This window comes from Schistocerca americana, chromosome 4 (assembly GCF_021461395.2).
Source record: "Schistocerca americana isolate TAMUIC-IGC-003095 chromosome 4, iqSchAmer2.1, whole genome shotgun sequence".
NCBI classification, from domain to species: domain Eukaryota; kingdom Metazoa; phylum Arthropoda; class Insecta; order Orthoptera; family Acrididae; genus Schistocerca; species Schistocerca americana.
Window position 1 is genome coordinate 609,666,918 of NC_060122.1, and position 25,766 is coordinate 609,692,683.

The following is a 25,766-nucleotide window of genomic DNA, read 5'->3' on the forward strand; positions in this document are numbered from 1 at the left end:
CGCTCGGCCACCCCGGCCAGCACACACACACACACATATAGGCCACCCCGGCCAGCACACACACACACATATATATATATATATATATGTGCTGGCCGGGGTGGCCGAGCGGTTCTAGGCGCTACAGTCTGGAACCGCGCGACCGCCTCGAATCTTTTGTCCTTAGGTTAGTTAGGTTTAACTAGTTCTAAGTTCTAGGGGACTGATGACCACAGATGTTAAGTCCCATAGTGCTCAGAGCCATTTGAACCATTTTTGAACCATTTGTGTGTGTGTGTGTGTGTGTGTGTGCATAATATATAGAGGGGAAAGATTATAAAAAAATCTTTAAATGTTTGTGACCTATTTACTTCAAATTTTTACACGATCCCCTAATGAACGTTTGGGCGGACACAAGTGATGTATTTTTAATACACACACACACACACACACACGATAAACTTATCACCAAACATCTCGAAAACTACTTGACCGATTTACTACAATTTCTTGGCCAGTTTACGTCAAATTTCTACATTCGGATGAAACAATGAAGAAAATTAATGAAAAATTAAATGTCTAACAAACGAAATATATCGCTGTGAACTGACTATGACTCCTATTGCGAGCACAAGTTACAGCGGCATTACCGATCTTGCAGACAGTACCATCAAACGTCACTAGATGGCGCGACGAGCGAACGCTCGATAATTTGACAGAAGCATGATTGGAAACTCTTATTTTTGCCGTTGATACATATGATGTATATCCTAGAAAATATTATAGTACTTGTTTCATAGTTTTTATATTATTTAAATCCGCAGTGCTCTACGAATGCTAAGGCAGGTAGTGGGTGTAGAACCAATAAGTCACTAGATTGCAGGCCAATCAAAAGTTCGAACAGTACCCGAAATTTCCGGTACTGTGACGCAAACTTTTCGAACAGTTCGAGTCGTGTTCAAACAGAGCCCTACATGTGACAGTGAAAACAGATCTGAAACAACAGGGGATGAGTTCTCAGAAAACACAATGATATACAAAATTTAACAACATATGACACAACTAATTATCTTTCCATACAGGTGAAGAGGTATTCATTCGACGCATTCCGTTGGCACCCAGTGTTTCAAACATGCCCTTCGATTTAAAGCGATTGCAGTTTGCCAGACGGGTTGCATTCGTTACGAATATCATCAAGGCACAGGGCCAATTACTGTGCGGCAGATATTAAACATCCCGAGCAAGGCCGGGCACTGCAGCTAGTATGTTGAGCGAGATGGCGAAGGCAGTGGTGAAAACCCGGAGTGGTATTTGGAAGAACAGCGATTTTATTCCCGTCTGGCTTTTCATATCTTGGTTTCTCTACTACTTCCCCAAATTTTTAAGGGAAATGCCGGGATGGTTTATTTGTAAAGAAGACGGCAGATTGCATTCCGCGTCGTTCCACAACCCAAAGAACGAAAGGAAGATTCAAGTATTTATCATCCCGTTGACGGTAAACCTCTACGTTATTTGATTTTCAAACAGCTGAGCAAAACTGAACATGCTCATACATTTCTCTCTTTACTTATTCTGATCATCAATAAAATGACACACAATATTTTTAGCGCAACGCAATCTGACTTTCAATAATCCCTACAAAAGAATGGCCCTGACTAACAATAACCTATACCTTTCATGAATCACTTACCTCACAAAAATCTTCGTTACTCGAACTACTGCAATACAGCGAGCGCAAAACCTTAACAGCCTACTTACAAGTGGTCATTAGAAGCGGGGTGGAATTCCGTGGAGGTGATTATGCTTTTCCAAAAGACGGTGTTCGAGGAAATGCGACAAAGGGCTCGACGGTGACGCGTGAAGCTGAGGCACGCGCTAAAGATAGCAGCCAGGGCGTGTTTATATATACGAGCACCAGCGTGGAGGGGTTAGCCCTGAAACAGAGCCCGAAGGCTGCCAAGTGAGGCCACAGAGGCAGAGCCCAGCCAGTTAATTGTCACTCGGAAAGTGGAACCAGCGGGCCTTTAAGGAGGCCATTCCGCGGAGGACGGTGACCCACTTTCTGCCGACGATCGGATTTCCAGCGGAGGCTTAAAAGACACGGCAAGCGGCCGCATGGCGACAGGCGCCGGCGCGCGGCCCGTGCGCCGCCTCTACGAGGACAACTACGCGTACGGCGCGGGATTCTACCAGCCTATGATAGAGTACCTGGACGCCAAGGCGCACAAGCAGAGAAGAGCGCGAGGGCGGCTGGAGCCCCCGCACCTGCCCTGGAGCCAGGAGCGCGGCCTGGGCAGGTACAAGTCGCTCGGCAGGTCCTACTCCGAGCACGACCTGCACCGGCTGGCCGCCGAGGCGGAGGCCCAGGCGAGGCTCGACCTGGGCACCTTCAAGATCGCGCGCCGTTCCATCTTCTCGCTGGCCAAGTCGGCGTCGGCGGCGTCGGTGACCAAGCACCTGGAGCAGCTGACCAGCCAAAAGCTGCGCGAAGTGGAGTCCCGGCTGCACTCCGCCACGGTGGAGGACGCGCTGGCCTCGGTCAGGGGCGCGGCGCTGGCCGGTCTCGCCAGGGATGTGGAGGCGCAGCTTCGCGCTGAGGGCCTCCGCAGCCTGCCCGCGGAACCGGACCAGCTCGCCGACATCCGCGCCTTCCAGAGGCGGGTGCCGGCCGCCGCGCACGATCCGCGCGAGCACGATCGCCTCATGGACGAGCGCAGGAAGGTCGATTTGGACGCCCTCATTCAGCCGCTAGACCAGCTCCGCATCGACCTACTGGGGTTCGAAAAGAAAACGTCAGATTATTTCCAGGAAAAGAGGTACAGTGACGCCACTGCTGCATCGCGTTACCCGAGGCGTTACGTACCCGGCTCACACTAGACGTCACGAGCGCCCCTTCTTATCAATGTAGCGGGAGTTATTTAATTTCGCGGGCCTTGTACATCCAATTCTCATTTTTTTTATCTGGATGGTACTCATATTCCTGGTGTATAAAAGTTATACGTGTTCTCGAGTATTCGGTGAATTTTTACTTTCGAAGCAGATGAATCTGACCATTTGCATTAAATTTTGCTTGAAAAATGGAGTAAAATGCAGCACCGCGTTCGAAACGTTGACTGTGGCTCTTGGCGAATCTATCATGAGTAAGGGAAAAGTTCACGAGTGTTATAAACGTTTCAAAGAGGATCGACAAGACGTTGAAGACGACGATCGCCCTAAACGCCCTAGCACATCAATTACTGAAGACATTGTGGAAGGAGTAATGAAAATGTTGAAAAGTCGCCGAATCACCAGCAGAGGGGTTGGTAGTGCTGTCCGCATGTCCTCTGGCTCATGCCAAGCAATTTTTTTCTAATGTTTGGGCATGAAACATGTAGTAGCAAAGTTTGTTCCGAAATTGTTTAACTTCCATCGAAAACGACGTCGCTTAGACATCGCTCAGGTATTGCTGAATGAAGTCGACAACAATTCAGAACTTCTAAAGAACGCTATTACAACAGGTGACGACACACGGTTGTACGGGTATGACGTCGAAAACGAGACCCAATCGTCCCAATGGAAACTGCCTGAAGAGCAAAGACCGAAAACAATTCGACAAGTTTGATCACATGTGAAAGTTCTTCCCACTGTTTTTGCATCCTGAGTTCCTGCCTTATGGTAGTGCGGTCAATAGAGAAGACTACCTGCAAGTTGCGCGCTGCTTGCGTGAAGCGATCCGAAGAAAACGACCAGAATTGTGGCAGAACCTCTCGTGGAAATTGCATCACGCCGATGTTCCACTGGCACAACAATGGCCAAAAAACGAAACTCTTATGTTGCCTCAGCCACCGATTTCTCCGGATATGGCCGCCTGAGACTTCTTCCTACTCCCGAGGCTGAAGAGAACCATGAAAAGGACGTCATATTGCCACTACTGAGAAGATAGAAACTGAATCGTTGAGAAACTCGCTGTACCCCAGTAGACATTGGTAAAATTTTCCCAGCAGACAGTACTGTCCTTGCTTTCTGTTTTGATGGTACTATTCCACAGACTAGCCGTTTATTTCAGATTCATAATGATGGAGCGAACTTTCATCGTCTGTGACAATACTTATCAAATATCGCCTCTTTAATTTAGAAATCTCTGGACAAAGCTCTGAGCGATGGTTCTTCTCTAAATTTTATGACCTTTGGTCAATAAACGTGGAACCCAACACGTACAAACTTTTCGAATAATTTCCTTCTTTCCTTATTTGGTATCGTGGACGCAGTTTGAGACCGACAACTTCACGGGTCGTCTTGGGCGCTTGTGATTCCACATCTCTAGTGCTTCGATCACCGCTCCGGACACTGTTGGCACCCCTGCACACATCTCACATGCTCGCTCAAGTCTGAGATGAGTTTCAGCGGCAGACGTTTTTCTCATTAACGAGAAATTCAAAGACAACATGGTGTCGAAACGAAACACTAACGGCTATTTTGTATACGTAATATGAGGTCATATGATGGAACTTAATGACGTCGCAAGATGTCAAGAGAGAGTACTTTGTCTTTAGACGGCTATACACTCTTTTTATTACTTTGTTGGAACAGAAGTTGTAACTAACAGCTAATGTCGACTTTCAGAACGACCCTCATAGCTATTAGAACGTTTTACAGAGGCCAGCAGCAAATTTCTCGAGCTGTCACTGGAAGGCTATTTTTTGGTCAAAATGCATTTTTGTCCCTTTCGACCAATACCCTTCGTCCAGCACTTCTCCAATGAGTGGATTCTATCCCAGAAATACTGTTCTGAAACGACATCGAAATGCCCAGGAGTGGCTGCTGCAACTACAAACTTCTTAAAGCCAAATATAGTTTTAAATATGAGGATGGTGGCGACTTGTGAATAGGGCGCATCTTTCAACAATTCATACTGCAAGTTACTCTGTTTTCCTATTGCCAAAGTATCGTTTTGGCATTGGCGAGGAGATTTTCCATTTACGTCTATGTCCTCATAAGTACTCTCCAAGTTACCATATGGTGCATGGTGGATAGTTCTTTTACCACTGCTAATCATTACCTTTCCTGTCCCACTCACAAACAGAGTGAAGAAAAACCGTCAGTCTATACGGCTTCATACGATTTTAAATCCATGCATCTTCTCACATAATTTTGTTCTCCCACTTTCGTTCAAAACGACCTGTGTGGTGGTCTTCAATTATTATTTTACCATTTGCTAGGTAATCAATTAGAAGAACCTGTTTTGCATTCCACAATAATAATAGCCATAGCATTTCTGGCAGATGAAATGCACTTCACCTTTCCTTAGTACTGCCTCTTGACTAACCCCCCCCCCCCCCCCTCCTCTCCCCCCCCCCCCACTCCTCCTCTAACTGTTGTTTCCCATCTGAGAGAGACAGGTTAACAGACAGTAGGAAGAATAGAAGTGGTTGGATTCTTTTTAACAAAAAAGATTTGTTTTCAAACTTCCTTGTTATCTGCATCCCCACCCATTTTGTAGAAGACTTTCTCATTGTTAATTTCAGATACAAAATCTACTGAACCAGTGTTCTTCCTTTTGATATGCCTGCCTATTATATCAGCTATTTCAAACTCTTTTCATTGGCCATCTTGAATTACCTCATTATTGATGGGATCTCAAATCCTCCTGGTACTTTAATTACTGAACGTCCAGTGCATTACTCTACATACTTCTGGGCTTGCACAGGATAGAGTAACTTGGAGACCTGCACCAAACGAGTGCCTGGACTGAAGACCACAGCAACATACACACATCTATATTCTGAAAAACGTTGTGGAGTGTTTGGCAGAGCATAATCCCCATTGTACCACACATTAATAGTTTCTTCCTATTCCATTCACTTCAGAAGTGCAGGAAGAATGACCGCTTAAATATATTACACTTTCTCAGTGTTTTCATCCATAGCTGCTCCTCCACGTGATCACCTTCAGGAGATCTGTCACATCCGAATCCTCTCAGTCATGAAATAGTATTTGAGCAACATAATAAACATTACTCAAGGCACTAAACTAAATGTCGCAGTCGACTCCTATTAGTTCCATCCATATGGCAAACAGACATTTATGAATGGTACACCTCTCCATCATAAAACTGAAATAGCAACTTTGAAGCACTATTGGTACATAACCTACTTAGGCCCTGACTTGTGCATAATAGTATTTTGAAATCAATTATCAATAACTACAGCTCACATTGAAAAGAGAAATGTAGTGTATTATAAACTTATAAAGCACAATCAACTGGACAGAATAAAATTTCACAACTTACTATGTAGGACTAAAGCACACTCTAAAATGTCGCAACACACCACTTGCGAAGGAAGGAAGGAAGGAAGATTTGAGCTTAACATCCCATCAACATCGAGGGCATTTGAGATGGATCACATGCTCAGAATGTTGCAAGGATGGGAATAGAAGTCAGCAGTGCTCCTTCATAGGAACCATCCTAGCATCCCTGGAGTGATTTCACACAATCACGGAAAATCTACTTCTGGATGGCCAGATTTGGATTTGAAGTTCTGCCTCACTCAGCCAGCCAGTCGGTTTGTAATTACCAATGGAAACTGCAAATTTGCCAGTAAGGAATGAACACTCATGTATCTGAATGGGTTAAACATCATAACATGCATTAAAAACATCACAGAAATTTGCCAGAGACCATTATAAATATATATTGTAAAGATGCAAAGTACCCACACTCAAAAATTAGTGAAAGCAAAGTATAACAAGAGGACTGTTTAACCACACCCATTTTACTTTTGCCTAATAAATTCTTAGGGTTAGTTTTCTCTTGGTGTGAAGCTCCTGAAAGTGTGGTGATCATAACATGAGCTACAGTGGAGAAACAAAATTAGTAAACTGATAACTGACTTGACACACAATTGACAAAAATTAGAAGTGTTAATTTCTTTTGCTAGTTCCCTCTGCAGTTTTCTTTGCTGTCACCCAAAGTAATACATCCCAGACAGTAATACTACCTATGCCTCAGTTGGAAAGGTCCATACTTCAGCAGAGTAGCCTTTTTCCTTACACAGTCATTTACGTATAAGTTTGTTGAAACAGACAATGATCCACAAATGAGAAAGAAATCTCATTATTGAATCAACACTGATAGTGTTTAGTTGTGATTTCACAAAAAATGGCTTCAAAAAAATTAGAAATGTTACAAAAAATTGCAACTAATACAGGATTAAAATAAAACTGTACTAAAAGCAATGTGATGCATTAGTTAAAAGATATAGCAAAATATTTAAAACCTTTTGTGTCACATGATGCTAATTCTGGAACAGATTACATATTCTAATAGAATACACAATAAATTTGCTGTATTGACACACTGCTAACTCAGACTTCATCAGTTATTTGGCAGCTGTTGCAAATTTAGTAATTTGGTCAATGAACGTGTAGAAGTAAATGAGAAAGTGAGGCCGGCCACGGTGGCCGAGCGGTTCTAGGCACTACAGTCTGGAACCGCGTGACTGCTACGGTCGCAGGTTCGAATCCTGCCTCAGGCATGGATGTGTGTGATGTCCTTAGATTAGTTAGGTTTAAGTAGTTCTAACTTCTAGGGGACTGATGACCTCAGAAGTTAAGTCCCATACTGCTCAGAGCCATTTGAATCATTTGAGAAAGTGAGCTATTACATTTGTATTAAATTAATATGCATTCACAATAAAATACAGAAAAAAATAAGTTGGACCAAGGCATAGGTAATAGAATGGCACTAGGATAATAGAATAACCATATTGTATTTTAGTGAGAAAGTATCTAAACAGAGTGAAACTAACATCAAGATAATTGGAGATGGAACCCTTCTCCATAATGAGTACATCTTAACTTCTGATCTTTGCTTGATTTGATCAAAATAGGGCTATAAGCGTGTCTTTTAAAATGAAAAAATGAATAAGTCACATATATACTTTTTATGCTGTTACATATATTTGTTGAAACTGTTCATACATTTAACAAATAATGCAGTGGAAACTGCTTATAATTTACAAATGTTGTTATGCAGTCACAATAGCACAATGTAACATGTACTTTATCATCATTTTCAGTTACAGCTGTTTTTGGGCATCCTCTGACATGTTAATATCATACACACTGTCACAACATAACTTTTCCTTAAACACATGAATATATACTACAATACACTATACCTATACCCTTCTATACCAATTCTCCCATTTGTGCTAGAGCCCACACTACATTTCTTGAAAGTAGTAATTTACCTTTGAGAAGCAATTAGCTAATTTCCTCCCTTAGTGCATTGTGAAACATCATTACATAAAAGTTACATTATACACATCCATTTGTCAGTATGTCATAACTGAAACAGCAGTGTTGAAAGATCAAGATGTAATGGTGTCCCAAATTCCTGTCAAATGGTTTTATTGAACAAACACAGGTGTGAGGTTCTACAGCGACACACAACTAATAATACGTGTACTAAATTGTGCGATCATGACTTGAAAACACATTTGTAAATGATAGTAATCCGGTCCCATTTTCTTCCTTAGAGGGAATAACAGTGTATGAAAAATTTACTGCTTTCTGTACATTAACTCTAAAAGGTGAATGCTAACAAGACATGTATACCACAAATCAATACATGATTAGATGATATTACACTACTGGTCCATTAAAACTCACACAGAAAAAGGGAACTGAAGCAGAAAACTTAATTGGTGATGTATGCAACACTTGTGTTTGCAGCAAGCAGACAAGCATTGAGATTGAACAACTGAATGCACGTGTGGTGGAGGCTGAAACAAGACTGAAGACAGAGGTCACACGCATTAAGAAGAAGCTGCAGATTCAGATCACTGAGCTTGAGCTGTCACTTGATGTTGCCAACAAGAACAACATTGAGCTCCAGAAGACCATCAAGAAGCAGTCTCTGCAACTCACTGTAAGCATGACAGTCTACCTGTCACTACTGATGATGTCAACCATTTGCATTTCTTAACATCAGGTCACTAATAATAGACAATTTACTTCCTAATTTAACCTAATTATGAATGTAAGACACCACCACCACCACCTTCAATAAAGACATTGTCTCATTCTTTTCTTACCTATTTTGCAAAGAAAATCTTTGGCCCACTTATCATCCATTGTCCTGTCTAAATATCTCACACAACTTCATATAAATTTTATTTTAAGTATAAATAGATAAGTGTCACATTATAAGAATAGATTACTATTCAAAAATTATAAGATACACCTTAAAACAAACAGGCATTCAGAAAAGGAACTTGCTAAGATTTACAATGTCAAAGGCTATTGTCAGGGTAGAAAGGGGCAAGTGGGGAGGGGGGAGGGAAGAAAGAGAGAGAGAGAGAGAGAGAGAGAGAGAGAGAGAGAGAGAGAGAGAGAGAGAGAGAGGGGGGGGGCGGTTTCACATCATCTTTGGTTGCAGACACATGGAAATTGTGGAAAAATTTATATATATTATATTGAAGGATATGTTCACAATCTCATTTCTTCTGAAAGACATTTCTTATAACACTTGTGCTCAAATACTGGGGCTTTCGTTGGTTTTAGATGGTCAGGGAAGCAGTGGAGGTATTGTAAAGTAATGAAAGACTTCATTTTCAAGGGAATTCTACTTCATTTTCAAATCAATTCTAACATGCTACCACTATGGCAAAATAGAGACAGACTCAGAATGGTGGCAATATTATCTGTGTACCAAATAGTCTGTTTTTAGTTGCTGTGGCTCCAGAGGTCACGGAAAACATGTCATTTATGGATGGCCACTGGATCACTAAAGGAAACAAATACCCAGTCCTGTGGCTGGACTGGCAGTTGGTACCTCTGAAGCTTCTGTATGACAATTTTCAAATGCAGTTGTTACCCCACTTTCTGGACCTGGACTTTGAATTGCCACTTCAAACGTGTGGTTTTGTTTGAGATGACTCTTGGTTCATTCCTTGTTACTGATTTGAGCTCTCATTAGTTGCAGTCGTAACATTTCTGAATACAAAATTAACAAAAATACACACTTTCTTTGTCATTTCTGCCTCTTCAACTAGATATTTATCTGATGCCTTATTAATTAAAAAACCTCATATAACTCTGCAGGAGCTACAAGCCCACTATGACGAAGTGCAGAGACAGCTCGCAGTAACTCTGGATCAGTACGGCATTGCCCAACGCAAGCTGCAGTCGATTGGGGCCGAACTGGAGGAAGTTCGTGGAAACTATGAGGCTGTAAGTACTGAAGGTGTACAGGGAGTTATAGCATGCTGTTCTATAGTTGGTATTTCTTGTCCACTAACTTGTCCTTGTCCTATACTGCTAAAAAAAAAGAGTGATTCAAATACTGAGATGTTCCTGATTGTACTATTTCAAGTGATTCTTAACTTACTGCTCTAAACAAATAATTTAATGTATACAATTAGAAATCTATTGCACACAACTAGCTAGAGGTAAGAATTAATTTCAAAAGCTTAATTAAAAAACAGAAAGAAAAAATAGCAGTACTGCTAATGCCATACTCGTGTAACCTGCAGGCCCTGCGTGCTAAGAGGACTGCAGAACAGCAGTATGAGGAGAGCGTCTCCCGAATCAATGAGCTCACAACCATCAATGTCAACATCTCAGCTGCGAAGTCCAAGATTGAACAGGAGCTGTCGACCCTTGCTGGTGACTATGATGAAGTCACTAGGGAACTCAAGGTATGGAGAGACTTCCCATTAATAATTTACAGGATGAGAAGTAAAAAAGCACTCAACTACATTCTCTTTGCCTGTCCTGTAGTATATCTATACCTTCCATGTTCAAGCAGTGACAGTATTTAAAATTTTAACATGTTACTCTGTGACTAATTGGCTGATGTGTTATGCATACAATAAGTGATTTTACACAAAGCAATATAAGATCTTTCCTTCCAATCAGGCATCTGATGAGCGTTACCAGAGGGTCCAGATTGAACTGAAGCGAACTGTTGAGACACTTCATGAAGAGCAGGAACGCATTGTCAAAATTGAGGCCATCAAGAAATCATTGGAAATTGAAGTCAAGAACCTCACTGTCCGCCTTGAAGAAGTTGAAGCTAATGCTATTGTGGGTGGAAAGCGCATCATCAGCAAGCTGGAAGCTAGGGTATGTACATACAGGATCATTTTCAAGTTTTACTTATCTCACTTTCTCTGTAATAGTTTTGTTTTTTCGAATATAGAGTATTTTTTGTCAGCCTTTGAGGAAGGCTATACCAGCAGAAATAAATCATTGACGGTGGTTTCAGAAAAATTAAAGGTTTCTAGTCGACAAACATACATACCACTATCATTGTAGGATTTCCTGCAAGAGCATTATCAGTTAAGTTCAGGTAAACACAGTAAATATGTGGAAAAAAAGAAAGAAATTGGGGCCACTAAACAGTGAAAATTGTATTTGAGTTAATAATGAATACACCAGAAGACTGATAAAAGATTAGTTCAGAAAACAACAGAGGTACGTGAAGAACTAATCAGTTACTGGAGAGAAAGGATATGACAGAACCCACACCCACAATAGTAATAATTAAAAAACTTGCTGGTCTGTTATTACCATTACTTTCATATTTCCAATCATTTAAACAGTGAGGTAGCCTATCAGCAGTGAAACTTTCTTGTTGCAAGTACAGCAGAGTATAGTTGTTTGAAAATACTCCTACTTGCATTCATATAGTCAGTTTGGGAACCACATGTAAAACTGGAAAGTACATCAAGGTGTAGTTGCAGTTTAGCCTCACAGTGCCAAAACATGCTTACATTTAAAGAAAAAGAAAAAAAGAGATACAACATAAAATTTTGATATGTGAGGTCAAGGTCAAATTATTAGAAGTTTTGGCCACTGTATTTAGCAAACACATTGGCTGTAGTTTACTAGGAAACAATGAGAGAACAGGGTGCATTGCTGTTTAGAAGAAAAACATTGGTAAAACATCTATAACTGAAGATATATTACGGATTTCTGGAGAGAGAAGGTAATATACTACTGCATATTACAGGAAAGAAAGAAAGAGTTGTACGGTAGTGTTGGCTGGGAGACCCTGAAAGGTAGTTTTAGTCACCCAATCAGAAAAAGTTTTCTTCCTCTGTGCTCAATGGCCCTCACATTCCTGATGGTGGGTGAGAGTTGTTTCATAAGACTGTAAAAACAAGAAGTGATCTGGCCAGTTTGAACATAATAGCGCTATTATTCTATGACCAGTTTCAATCATAACAATCATCTTGGGATTGATCTAAAAAAGGAATGTGCAAGTTTGTGAATAATATCATAGTGATAAGTTATCAACATTATAAGTAATGGCATGTCACCTGTGTCCCTGAAGTTAACAAAAGACGCAAATAAAATATATAGTCATGATTGGCATTTTCATATGGTATAAAATAACACTCATGAACCATAATATAGGGTGGTTGTTAGTACACTGTGCTTACAGTTGCAGTACGAACAGCTGAGGGGGCTTGGCCACAAGGTGTCACTGACCATAAGCACTGTTTACAGTGGTATGTTATAAGTCAAGAATATGATATTTAACATACATGAAACAAAATATAATAAGTTAAAATGCAATTAAAAAAAGAGCTACAGCTTAAACATAGGTCCACAGCAGAGTTAACTGAAAGCAGCATCTCAGAACACAAAAAAAGCCACAGGCACAGTGAGCTCACAGAAACAGAGTGAAAAAAAAAATGGGCAGTGCAGGACCAGGGCAGAAAATGGATACACTAACAACGTAAGAACCTGCAGGAGCTACAACAGCCTGTCATACAATGTAAAATAGGCATTTGGCTTAAAATTTGTATTGTTCATTCAGATGATTTGTGGGGTGGCATTCTTATTCCCACAAATCTCTGTTTCTTCCAAAAGGTGCAATAGAGTGGCACAGAGTGTACAACATGCACATTATAATCTATATTGGTTGCAATATGTTTAAGTTTAGTCAGGTGGTGATCAAATTCAGTTTTGTCTGTGGATGTGGATGTTCCCTCAACCTAATATTAAAATTCCTGCTTGTCTGCCCAATCAGCACAACATATTTTATAAATGCCTCAATTCAAAAATTTATTATGTTTGTCTCCCACCTTGTGTTGAACACACAGTTTCAGAATATTATTTATTTGAAAACTGCATCTGATGGTTGTGTACCAAAGGGCTGCTTGTTTAACCATTTGGCAGAAATAGAGATCTGCAGGAATAATAAATGCCATACAAAAAATATTGTGAATGAACAAAACAAATTGTCACCAAACATTTATTTTTCTCTGTGTAGGACAGGATGGCATTTTATGTGTTTTGAGATTCTGCTTTGCTAACTTCACTATGAACTGTATACATCACAGGCACCTATTTGAGAGCTAACATTTATAATTTAAAGTAACATTTTCCTGTGGACCCAAGTTTAAGCTCTAATCCTTTTTAATTGCATTTTTTATTCTATTTTGTGTATATCCAGAGGAAGTGATCAATGAAAATTTGTAGCAAGGCTAGATCTGGGTCTCCCGCTGGGTAGGGAGATGTGCTAACCACTACTCCACCCTGGCACAGTGGCTTTACACAGGTGCATGGACTACTGCATGTGTGCTAGGATAGTCTGTATAGTTGTGCAGAGCCACTGTGGTGTGAAGGTTAGTGCACCTGCCTAGTGAGCGGAAGACCCATGTTTAAGTCCCACCCTTAGTACAAATTTTCATTCAGCACTTCAGTCTGCATAGTTTCATTTTATCATCCTATTTTGTCTCACATAGAATGTTAAGGATCATATCCCTGAATCTGCAACACAACATTTTGTGAACTGTGCTTATGGTGAACATGCCTAGTGACCAAATACCCTCAGCTGTTTGTACTGCAGCTGTAAACACAGTGTGTTAATAATAGCCTAACATTATGGGCCATCAGTGTTTACCATAATTTTATCATGTTTTCATACTATGTGAAAATGCCAATCATGGCTATATACTTAATTTGGCTCTTTTGTTAACTTCAAGAACACCGTTGTGATTGTTAGTTCCATCATAGATGGTTGTCATTTTTTACATACTGATAACAGTGTGCGTGTTATGTGTAAGTGACTGTCATGGGTGTGTGGGTATAGTGGGGTGATATCTGTGTTCTATCATGATGAAAGAAGGGAGAGGGTGAAACCTGTTGCCGCCACATAGCATATTTCTCTCAAATATCAGTCAGGGGAGCCCCAATCTGATGGAAGGATCATCATCAACAGTGTCCCACACCCTCACTCCACAAGACACTGCAGAGATGTTTAGAATTTACTCCAGCACACTGGTGTAAAGTCAGTTGTCAGGAACTTTACATCACCACTTCTGCTCCCCTTGCTAGCTAAATGCTGATGGTCAAAATTTATTCCACCACCAGGATTCGAACTAACTACCTCCATATCAAGTGCCAATAGATGATGATGATGTCTGGTTTGTGGGGCACTCAACTGCGTGGTCGTCAGTGCCCATACAAAGTCCCAATCTTTTCACACTCCAATTGAGCCACTATCACGAATGATGATGATTATGATGATGACGACGACACAAACACCCAGTCCCCGGGCAGAGAAAATCTCGAACCTGGCCAGGAATCGAACCCGGGACCCTGTGCCAACACACGAGTGTGCATCAGGTGACCTTAGCTGAGTAGGCAGGTATGTGACAGGAAGCGAAAGCAGAAATACTTGTTGCTTAAAAGTAAAAATCACCAGGAAGCATAAACAAGGTACGATAAGTGAGGGATAAATGAGAATAAATTGAAAGAGAAATGATTGAAGAATGAACTGATATTTAATACTGATTAAGAGAATGAGAATTATTTTGGAGAATAGACATGAAGGGTATTGATAGAAAATGGGCAGATGGTAAGTAACTGTTAATCCCAAGAAATGAGCAAACAGGTGGAGGAATAACTTTAAAACCTGGTATATAAGTGAAGAAACAAACAGAATGTTGAAAGAATAAGAGAAATAGGTTGATGTGAAGGGACTAAGTGATCCTGTACTAAAGGAATTCCACTCAAATAAGCCAGTATGTATTCATGTATACAGTCAGAGTGCTAAAGTCATGAGATATTCAGGACCTGGAAGAATTTGTATATTATATTATCTAAAATCTATGAAATAGGCAATACACAACATGATTTTTGGCAAAACATTAATAAAGAGACCTGAGTATCTGAATAAGCAGCTCAGTTACCATTACCTACAAGTTAACTTAAACCAGTCAGTTATACAGTCCAGTGGTATCTTTTGAATCCCTACTAAAACGAATATTCTCTTATTGTACTTATTTAACTATTATAATTTCTGGCTAAGGTTTGGAAAATAATAAGCATATATTTATGATGGATATTTATATATTACACAGCTGCGCGACCTGGAACTGGAATTGGATGAAGAGAAGAGGCGACATGCAGAAACACTTAAGATCCTTCGCAAGAAGGAACGCACAGTTAAGGAGGTTATTATTCAGCAAGAGGAGGACCAGAAGAACATCTCTCTGCTGCAAGAGTCTCTTGACAAGGCCAACCAGAGGATCCAGATATACAAGAGGCAGCTCCAGGAGACGGTAAGTACTAGACTGCAGCTAGGTGACAACATTCAATTCTGTAGGCTGTTCAGTTGCGATGGCCCAGTCACTTAATTTTAATAATTTATTGTTCCGTCTCATCTCATGCAGAAATTTTCCATTTTTGTGATACTGGGCAGACCTCTCTCAGGCATCCTCATATCTTCTAGGACACATTTCCCATGTATAAAACATCAGTAGCCACGATGTTTAAACATGTACTAGTTTAATTGGTTTTAGTGTTCAAAACTAAGACAGGATGAATGGGTCATGTAATAACTTCAAAATCGGGTGTCACCAAACAAAGGCACATGCAAACAGCAGCTGAAATTTATGTATACATGGAAAGAATCCCCCCTCCATTTTAGAATGCAGCTTTAATTTCTGCAAATTTCAGTTGCTAGTTTCCGGTTTCCACTCTCTATGAAAAAAGACATGACACAAAGTGTCACTGCAGTTTAAAAAGTAAATAAAAATTTTAGATGACAAGTATGCAACAGTACTATGCATGCATCTTGATCATTACCAAATACCTGTACACCTTAATGTATAAGATTACACTAAACTGAGTCCAAAGGCATAGAATGATTAAGAAATATAATAAAAATTTCATAGGACATTACAGTCCCCCCATGAACCATGGACCTTGCCGTTGGTGGGGAGGCTTGCGTGCCTTAGCGAAACAGATAGCCACACCATAGGTGCAACCACAACGGAGGGGTGGCCAGACAAATATATGGTTCCTGAAGAGGGGCAGCACCCTTTTCAGTAGTTGCAGGGGCAACAGTCTGGATAATTGACTGATCTGGCCTTGTAACATCAACCAAAATGGCCTTGCTGTGCTAGTACTGCGAACAGCTGAAAGCAATGGGGAACTACAGCCATAATTTTTCCAGAGGGCATGCAGCTCTACTGTATGGTTAAATGATGATGGTGTCCTCTTGGGTAAAATATTCTGGAGGTAAAATAGTCCCCCATACAGATCTCCTCGCGGGGACTATTCAGGAGGATTTCATTCTCAGGAGAAAGAAAACTGGTGTTCTATAGATTGGAGTGTGCAATGTCAGATCCCTTAATCGGGCAGGTAGGTTAGAAAATTTAAAAAGGGAAATGGATAGGTTACAGTTAGATGTAGTGGGAATTAGTGAAGTTTGGTGGCAGGAAGAACAAGACTTTTGGTCAGGTGAATACAGGGTTATAAATACAAAATCAAATAGTGGTAACGCAGGGGCTGGTTTAATAATAAGTAAAAAAAAATAGGAACACGGATAAGCTACTATGAACAAAATAGTGAACGCATTATTGTAGCCAATAGAGACACGAAGCCCACGCCCTACCACAGTAGTATAAGTTTATATGGCAATGGAAATTGAAGAGGATGTAGATATGTAGACGAAGACGAAATGGGAGATATGATACTGCGTTAAGAATTTGACAGAGCACTGAAAGACGTAAGCCGAAACAAGGCCCCGGGAGTAGACAACATTCCATTAGAACTACTGATAGCCTTGGGAGAGACAGCCACGACAAGACTCTACCATCAGGTGAGCAAGATGTATGAGACAGGCGAAATATCCCCAGACTTCAAGAAGAATATAATAATCCCAATCCCAAAGAAAGCAGGTGTTGACAGGTGTAAAAATTACCAGACTATTAGTTTAGTAAGTCACGGCTGCAAAATACTAATACGATTTCTTTACAAGCGAATGGAAAAACTGGTACAAGCTGACCTTAGGGATGATCGGTTTTTGATTTTGTAGAAATATTAGAACACGCGAGGCAATACTGACCCTACAACTTATCTTAGAAGATAGATTAAGGAAAGGCAAACCTACATTTCTAGCATTTGTAAACTCAGAGAAAGCTTTTGACAATGTTGACTGGAATACGCTATTTCAAATTCTGAAGGTGGCTGGAGTAAAATACAGGGAGCAAAATGCTATTTACAATTTGTACAAAAATCAGAAGGAAGTTGTAAGAGTTGAGGGGCATGAAAAGGAACTGGGAAAGAAATAAAAACTTTGAGGTTTGCCAATGGCATTGTAATTCTGTCAGAGACAGCAAAGGACCTGGAAGAGCATTGAACGGAATGAAGAGTGTCTTGAAAGGAGGATATAAGATGAACATAAACAAGAGTAAAATGAGGATAATGGAATGTAGTCGAATTAAGTTGGGTGATGTTGAGGGAATTAGATTAGGAAATGAGACACTTAAAGTAGTAAAGGAGTTTTGCTATTTGGGGAGCAAATGGCAATGGCAAGGAAAGTGTTTCTGAAGAAGAGAAATTTGTTAACATCGAGTATAGATTTAAGTGTCAGGAAGTCGTTTCTGAAAGTATTTGTATGGAGTGTAGCCATGTATGGAAGTGAAACATGGACAATAAATAGTTTAGCCAAGAAGAGAATAGAAGCTTTCGAAATGTGGCGCTACAGAAGAATGCTGAAGATCAGGTGGGTTGATCACGTAACTAATGAGGAGGTACTGAGTAGAATTGGGGAGAAAAGGAATTTGTGGCACAACTTGACTAGAAGAAAAGGTCGGCTAATAGGGCATGTTCTGAGGCATCAAGGGATCACCAATTTAATACTGGAGGGAAGCTTGCAGGGTAAAAATTGTAGAGGGAGACCAACAGATGAATATACTAAGCAGACTCAGAAGGATGTAGGTTGCAGTAGTTACTCAGAAATGAAGAAGCTTGCACAGGACAGAATAGCATGGACAGCTGCATCCAACCAGCCTCTGGACTGAAGATCACGACAATAACAACAACAACAACAACAACAGGACATTACACAACATGAAGAATCATAATTTTCCATCTGGTTTGAGAATTCTCGATCAGAAACTTGATGGTACAGGGAAGCTACACTTAAATGCACAGTCAAAGTCTACTACAACATAAATCATTCTGTTGACTGAATTGCAGTGTTTTTGCTGGAAAGAGTGTATTTTTTTATTCTCTTCTATAGGAGGGCATGACACAGCAGAGCGTGACCAGAGTCAGGCGCTTCCAGAGGGAACTGGAGGCTGCTGAAGATCGTGCTGACACTGCAGAGAGCAACCTGTCACTGATTCGTGCCAAGCACCGCACCTTTGTCACCACGAGCACAGTGCCCGGCAGCCAGGTCTACTTGGTGCGCGAGACTCAGCACCACACCACCACTACAGAGAGCATGTAGGCAGCACACCAGCCACGGAGGGCTTTTGTGGAATACCACACGTGTCATCTGGCACTCTTGCAGCTTGTTCTCACCAAAGCTGCTTTAAGAACTCTACTTTTTTTAAGTTAAGGGTGAAACAATTTCTTATTTTATTGTATTCTGTTATGAATGGTGCAGTGTAGAAATTGGAAATCTTATAGATACAAAACAAATATTTTTGCACTTAAATAATTGAGGAAAGAACTAACAGGTATTTTGAGAAGTCATATGTGCAAAACTGCATGAAGTTTCAAGATAGTTATTAGATGAAACTTCTCTGCCAGTGAACTTTATGTACAGTGACCAGTTTCTACCCTGGACTACGACCGATCGAATAATAAAACTGTTACATCGAACTAATTTAAAAAATCGGTTATCATCTTTAACGTCAATTGTGTTCTTGTAATGACTGTGCAAAAAAAAGATAACAATTTTGTGATCTCTTGACTGGATGTAAGATGTGGCAGCGCTGACGGGAGTGTATTTCAGTAATAAGAACCGGGAACAGGATGGCCATTTTTTCTCGGTAAAGGTGATCTTGAAGTAACTGAGATTAATATATAAGATTATAATATTTATATACTGTAATAAAGCTTTGATTTATATGTATGTTTATTTACTGGTGCACTGCTTAAGCCCTGTTCCTTAATGACAATGTGATATTCCATATGAGCTTTACTTTGTCGACTCAGAAGGGTATGATACAAACTGCCAGAACAGCACAGCACAATAACAATCTTCATATAATTTGGCTTATATTAGGAACAAGTGAATTGTAACATAATACTCGATGGAAATAATAAATGTATACCGAGAGTCACTTCTTATTCTTTTGCCTTAATTGTCTTTCTGCAGCCCACATTACGCCATGTAATATCAATATGTATCCCACTGCAAATTGTTGGTACACCAAAGCAGGCTTCCTCTATATCTTTCCCATAATTAGTTTTCCAGCAGGTGCAGTCAGTATTAATTAATAAAAGCATTAAAATTTAGCAAATGATCTATTTTAGAGGTAAAAAGTACCCTTCAAGAATTCAAGATATAGGAATTCTACATAGTCTTTTTCTTTAATTGCAGTCTTTCCATTAGTAACTGACATATAGGGTGCAAAATTAGATACAAAACTCTGATACTTTTGACCAGAAAAACGATATCTTTTTAAAATGCATTAAAACTTTCATTCCTGTAATCATTTTTGATAACATATCATCAACAGCAATGAGGCTCCTTAACAAAAGCTCCTTTTCTGTGGACAGTTTTCAACTTTTTGCCCATTCCTAGCATTGTCATCAGATACAACACATTTTTCAAGTGACTGGAAAGATGAGAAGAAAATACTGGTTTCAAATTTTTCTCATAAAAGATTATGTATAATCAATTTTATGCATCAGTTTTGATTATGAAACTGTAACTGAGAAACATCAAATAATATTATTATTTTTTTTTTTTTACTCGCTGTAGTTGACAACTGTTAAATCTCATTGCAATGCAAGAGAAATCTTGAAGCAAGAGACAGAAATGCATTAAAATAATGAAAATTCCATAATGGAAAAACAACAACAACAAAGAATGAGTAAAAGCAGCTACTCTCGTGTAGCTGACTGATACGTGAAGCACAGAAACATTTAACCCCTCATACACATCTACTTTCCAAACTACTGCTCTTTTGCAGTACACCCCTACTAAGATGGACAGATAAATACGTCCACCTGTGGAGACACAGGCAGTTATTGTTCATGGGTGGCTGCTCAGGCTGACTGGAAGGCATGTGGCAAACTGGAGAGAGTAAGGTGAGTGGTGCAAGGAGGGAATTGGGAGGTAATGGGACACATGATAGAGGGGAAGACTGGTGGAAATGGCAAACAGGGGAAGAAAGAGATGGCAGTCACAAAATTGAGACTGAGGGGGCATAAAGTAAGTTCAATGTTCGGACAGGAGAGGAAACAAAATAACCAGTGTGGAACAGCTCAACTTGTAGATGTCATGTGCAACTGTGACTGCAGGTAAACTGTAATTAAGTGTCCATTTTTTATTTATAATTCCATGCAACACAAGGCACTTGGACATATATAAGTCCTTCAAAAAAAGACACAGATTTTCAATTTAAGTAGCATACAAAATGATGATTTCAGAAAGCTGTTACAGTGATTGCTATTGTATACACTTCCACAATATTTCCATTTACATAACAAAACTGTACTTCATCATTTTTTTAGTTAGTTTTAACAAGTATTCATCCAGCGTACATTACATTCAGATTATCAATCATAGTAACATCTGTATTATTTTAAAGATACTCCCCAACAAAACACCTGAAATAGCTTTTGGAAAATAATGACAGCATTCTTAAGAAACTTTTCTATAGTCCATGTACAACACAGAAATAACGTCACTGCCATTGCAAAGAGCCGATAAAGACTGTTGGATTAAGCACATATTTTATTATTTACATTTTGCCACGTTGCTACTACAAAATATATTACTATCTCATAAAATGTCTATGAGAAACATTTCCAGCAGTATTTTGTCAGTTGTCACCTTTGCACATATCCCTAACTTGTTCTAATTGTAGTGCTCTAGGTTGTGTCTGTTTCCAAAAGCAGAAAAGGACTCACTCTTTTTGAAAAACACCAATGCATTAAGTGAATATTAAGCTATCAATAGACAAAAAACAACAACAGCAACTATTTAAGATATCTGGGGAAGCAGTTCCATTTTTCAGAGAACAAGTTTCCTTCTAATTTATTAGGCCACACTTAGCACAAATAGTAACATTTAACTGTTTAACTGTGTGTAAAAATTAAGTCTGGAAGAGTTGTTTGTCTTCTGTTAATGTACACTTTGACTCATTCTGCTCCCCTCTGATGGTTCTCCTTCTTGATGTGATCCATAGAACACAATGAATGAATAAATGTTCCAATGAATGACAAGTGAGAAAAAACGAGCTCAATGGTAGAGTAATAGGAAGGGACACAGGTATTGTGAGAATGCAGCATATGCTTGAGGCAGAGGCATTCACATGAGGGTGGGAGCCCTCCAGCCAACAGCATAGCTTAAGTTTTATTTATAACAGTTTAAAACAAAAACAAATTTGACCCATGTAGACATTGATACCAGCTTACCTCATTCACACCTGCTGTATTGCCCATCATAAACAGGCAAATAGTGTTAGTTCGAAACATTGCAAAGGGAAAAGTTGCAAGAGAGGAGGTACTAGTCATCTGTGCACAACAACAGCCAAACCTTGGAGGGTGCTTACATAAAACGTCATAGGCTCCAAAATGCAGCAGAGAAAAATGCTGACCAGAGGTGCCAGGGTAGTGATGGTCACATACAGTGATAACACTACAATCTGTGAAAACAAACAGCAATATAATTGCAAACAAGAAGTGATGGTAAGAAAGACACCACTGCAATACAACATTCAACTGATTAAACAACTGTCACAGCAAAGTATTTAAATATTAAGAGAGGTGTTAACTTCCTGGTGGCAAGTCGTCTAACCCACCGCAAACACAGAAAATCTCAATTTTAGATACATTTATTCTCTATAATTTGTTGTCACATCTCACTGAGAACAATACCTCTCACTTGGTAATAGTGGCTTCATTACCTGCAGATTTGATTGTAAAATTACTATCACTGTCACATATTTAGTATTCACAGACAGAGGGAGAAAATAAAAGATGAATTTAAAAGATTTAGCAATTGATAAGTCTTATAAAAACAAGGGAAATCCTCAGTTTGCTGTATTAGATATGTTGATACAACTCTCATTTTCCATTACACTGTCCCACAAAATTTGATTACATCTTTAATTTCCAAATCTCCAGAGAAACATGGAAAAAATTTTAATTAGTTCCAAATGTAATTTTTTTTATCACATCTGACATTTAATACTGAATTTCAGTTATCGTTTTTATCACCACACGCAGATATTCTTTTTTGCATTTTATACAAAAAGCTGTGTTGAATACAACATAAATAGGAATCATTTATGTAACTTGCACATCATAAAAGATGGTGTTAGTTATGTAATTGCAAATTATCAAATATTATTATATTTCTGTTGCAAATTTTGGTATTAGTACATCATAGCCTTGAATGAGTGAAAGATTCTTACAGCACTTCCTTCTCACCTGTTTCTTGGCTGGAGGAACAGTTTCTACTTATAGAGTTCAGAGAAGCTGCAATTTTGGGTGGGGAGAGTGGGGATGGGGAAAAAGATGATCCTGACAAGAAATACTGTAAGTTAACTAGAAGTCTTAACAATAAGAAACTGAAGAGCAGGGCACAGAAACGTTCTCTGTTTAACCTTCCTGAAGAGATTTCTTATTGTCAGATTGTATTAGTGGCACCAATGGAACGTGTCAGTTATGTAACTCTTGATGTTTTCAAGTGCATCACTGGGATTGCTGTTCACATCAGTATGAAGACTGCATCACTACTGAGTGGTAAGAAAAGTCCTAGAAGTAGTTTTTAGTGGAATATGGTAACGCTAAGTTTGAAGAATCAATGAGACCACAAAAAGTATCTGTCCAGCCACAGAGATTTTTCCAATTTCAACTGGGTCTATTTTGTGGTAAACAGTTCTGAAAGGAGAGCTGAAAAATAAATATACACTACTGCAATACCCAGAAGTAATTGTCTGAATCACACCAAAACTGGAGGATATGTAGAGCAGTGTAAACATAATAAGAGATTAAGATTTCAGTGTCGGTGCACACGTAGGCCTAGCAGGGGCCTCTTCTGTGTGATAGGCAGGTGTGCTACTCCATGCCGGTATGCCTCACTGACACCAAAGGGAGCAATACCAGCATGTGAAAAAGTTTGAGCGACACAGAATGATTGGTCGTGACATTGTAGCTCTTACAACAGAGAGGCGCACGTGGAATAGTTTGACTAAAAAAGCTCACACACAGCATGATGAGTGGGTATTGGACAACACAATGTGACTACGGCACGGGATCATCAACATCTTGTCCCCATAACTCAACTGACATAGCAGCTTCATCGACAGTATTGGCTGGACACTGAAGCACTGCAATGAGTGTCAGTGTGCTTGCATCAGCAGTTCAACTTTGTCTCCTGTGAGCTGGAGTGGAGGCACATGTGCCGTTGCATCAGCTTCAATCGACCAGAAACCACTGAAGATTCAATATGTGAACACTATCACTGATGCTCTGAGTGTCAAAATATAATGTTGTCAAATGAGTCCCACTTTAACTTGTCCAACAATAATGGCCATGTATGTATTAGGCACTGCCATGGTGAATGGAATTGGGCAGACTGCATTGTTGAGTGACATAGGGGACCAACACCAAGTGTGACTGTTTGGGCCACCATTGGATATACCGTGTGCCCTCACGTGCCTCTTCCATATTGAGGGCAATCTTAACAGCAAACATTGCATCAGGAAGGTTTTAGGACCTGAGTCACTGCCACTCCTGCTGGTAGGTCCATATGTTGTTATTTCTACAGGACAATTTCTAGGTACATGTGGTGAGGAATGTGCAAGTGTTCTTCAAAGAACGATAGTTAATACAGCTTTTGTGGACTGCACGTTTATGTGACATATGACCCATCAAAAAGGTTTGGGATGAAGTTAATCTGCAACTTGATTCTTCTGGTTCTCCCACAACCACTACCAACACTTCATGGACGTGCCTACAAAGCACAAAGCAGTGTGTTCTCCACCAGACAGTGTATTCTCCACCTGAATGTCCATGCCTTCTATGACCCCACTCCACAATATCTAGAGGCTCTGATTGCAGCATAGCTTCACACTGTACTGACTTCTCAAGGTCAAAGTGCATGAACAGCTCTGTAATTCTAATCATTTGTGTATTTTGTGTCCCAAATCTGTGGAATAAATTTCCTTGTAATCATGTCCCCTCCTTGGTGTAGCAATTTCCACAAACAGTAATGTTGTTACAGTAACAATGGCCACTACTATTTCAGAATACTGCAGGTTGGGCGGAATAACAAGCATTAAGGAATACCTACTTATTATATATGTATATCATTCATTGTTCATTCACACATCATGTTCCATAAATACCATCATCATGGAGAATCTTCTGGGATGTGGAATGAACCAAGATATACACTGAGGTAACAAAAGTCATGAGATACCTCCTAATATCATGTTCGAACTCCTTTTGCCTGGTGCAGTGCAGCAATTCGGCATGACATGAACTCAATAAGTCATTGGAAGCCCCCCTGCAGAAATACTGAGCCCTGCAGCCTCTACATCCATCCATAATTGCCAAAGTGTTGTCGATACTCGATTAAGTCCCGCAAATGTTTGACGGGATTCATGTCGGGCGCATTAGGTGGCCAAAGCATTTGCTCAAACTGTCCAGAATGTTTGAACCAGTCACGAACAATTATGGTCTGGTGACATGGTGCATTGTCATCCATGAAAATTCCACCATTTTTTGGGAACATGTAGTTTATGAAGGGCTGCCAATTGTCTCCTAGTGGCCCAAGATAACCATTTCCAGTCAATGATTGGTTCAGTTGGACCAGAGAACCCAGTTCATTCCATGTGAATGCAGACTGCACCATTACGGAGCCACCACCAAGTTGCACAGTGCCTTGTTGAGAACCTGAGTCCATGGCTTCACGGGCACTGGACCACATTTGCCCCCCACCCCACCCCCAATCAGCTCTTACCAACTGAAATCTAGCCCGTTAACACCAAAGTTTGGCGCACTGCCCTAAAATATATGTTCATCAAACATCCCACATTCCTGCAGTTTTTTCAAGCAGTGTTGCTCATCTATTGGTACTGACAACTCTACACAAGTGCCGGTGCTCTATGCCGTAAGGTGAAGGCCATCGGCCAACATGTTTTCCATGGTGACAGGTAATGTCTGAGATTTGGTATTCTCAGCACACTCTTGACATTGTGGATCTCAGAATATTGAATTCCCTAATGACTTCCAAAGTGGAATGTCACACATGTCTAGCTCCAACTACCATTCCACATTCAAAGTCCGTCAATTCTCAGTGTGCA

The 25,766-nt window shown here is 40.1% G+C and overlaps 1 protein-coding gene across 3 annotated transcripts in view; it reads left to right on the top strand.

Moving 5' to 3' along the window:
* LOC124612272 (paramyosin, long form) overlaps positions 1–19,562 on the top strand; it is a 185,073-nt gene extending 165,511 nt beyond the window's left edge. For all 3 annotated transcript variants that reach the window (XM_047140369.1, XM_047140368.1, XM_047140370.1), the window contains exons 14-19: positions 8,695–8,890; positions 10,066–10,194; positions 10,497–10,661; positions 10,882–11,088; positions 15,342–15,542; positions 18,512–19,562. In XM_047140369.1, the coding sequence (XP_046996325.1) occupies positions 8,695–8,890; positions 10,066–10,194; positions 10,497–10,661; positions 10,882–11,088; positions 15,342–15,542; positions 18,512–18,721 (1,108 nt within the window). In that variant the 3' untranslated portion in view covers positions 18,722–19,562. The remainder of the gene's footprint in view (positions 1–8,694; positions 8,891–10,065; positions 10,195–10,496; positions 10,662–10,881; positions 11,089–15,341; positions 15,543–18,511) is intronic.
* The last annotated feature ends 6,204 nt before the right edge of the window (positions 19,563–25,766 follow it).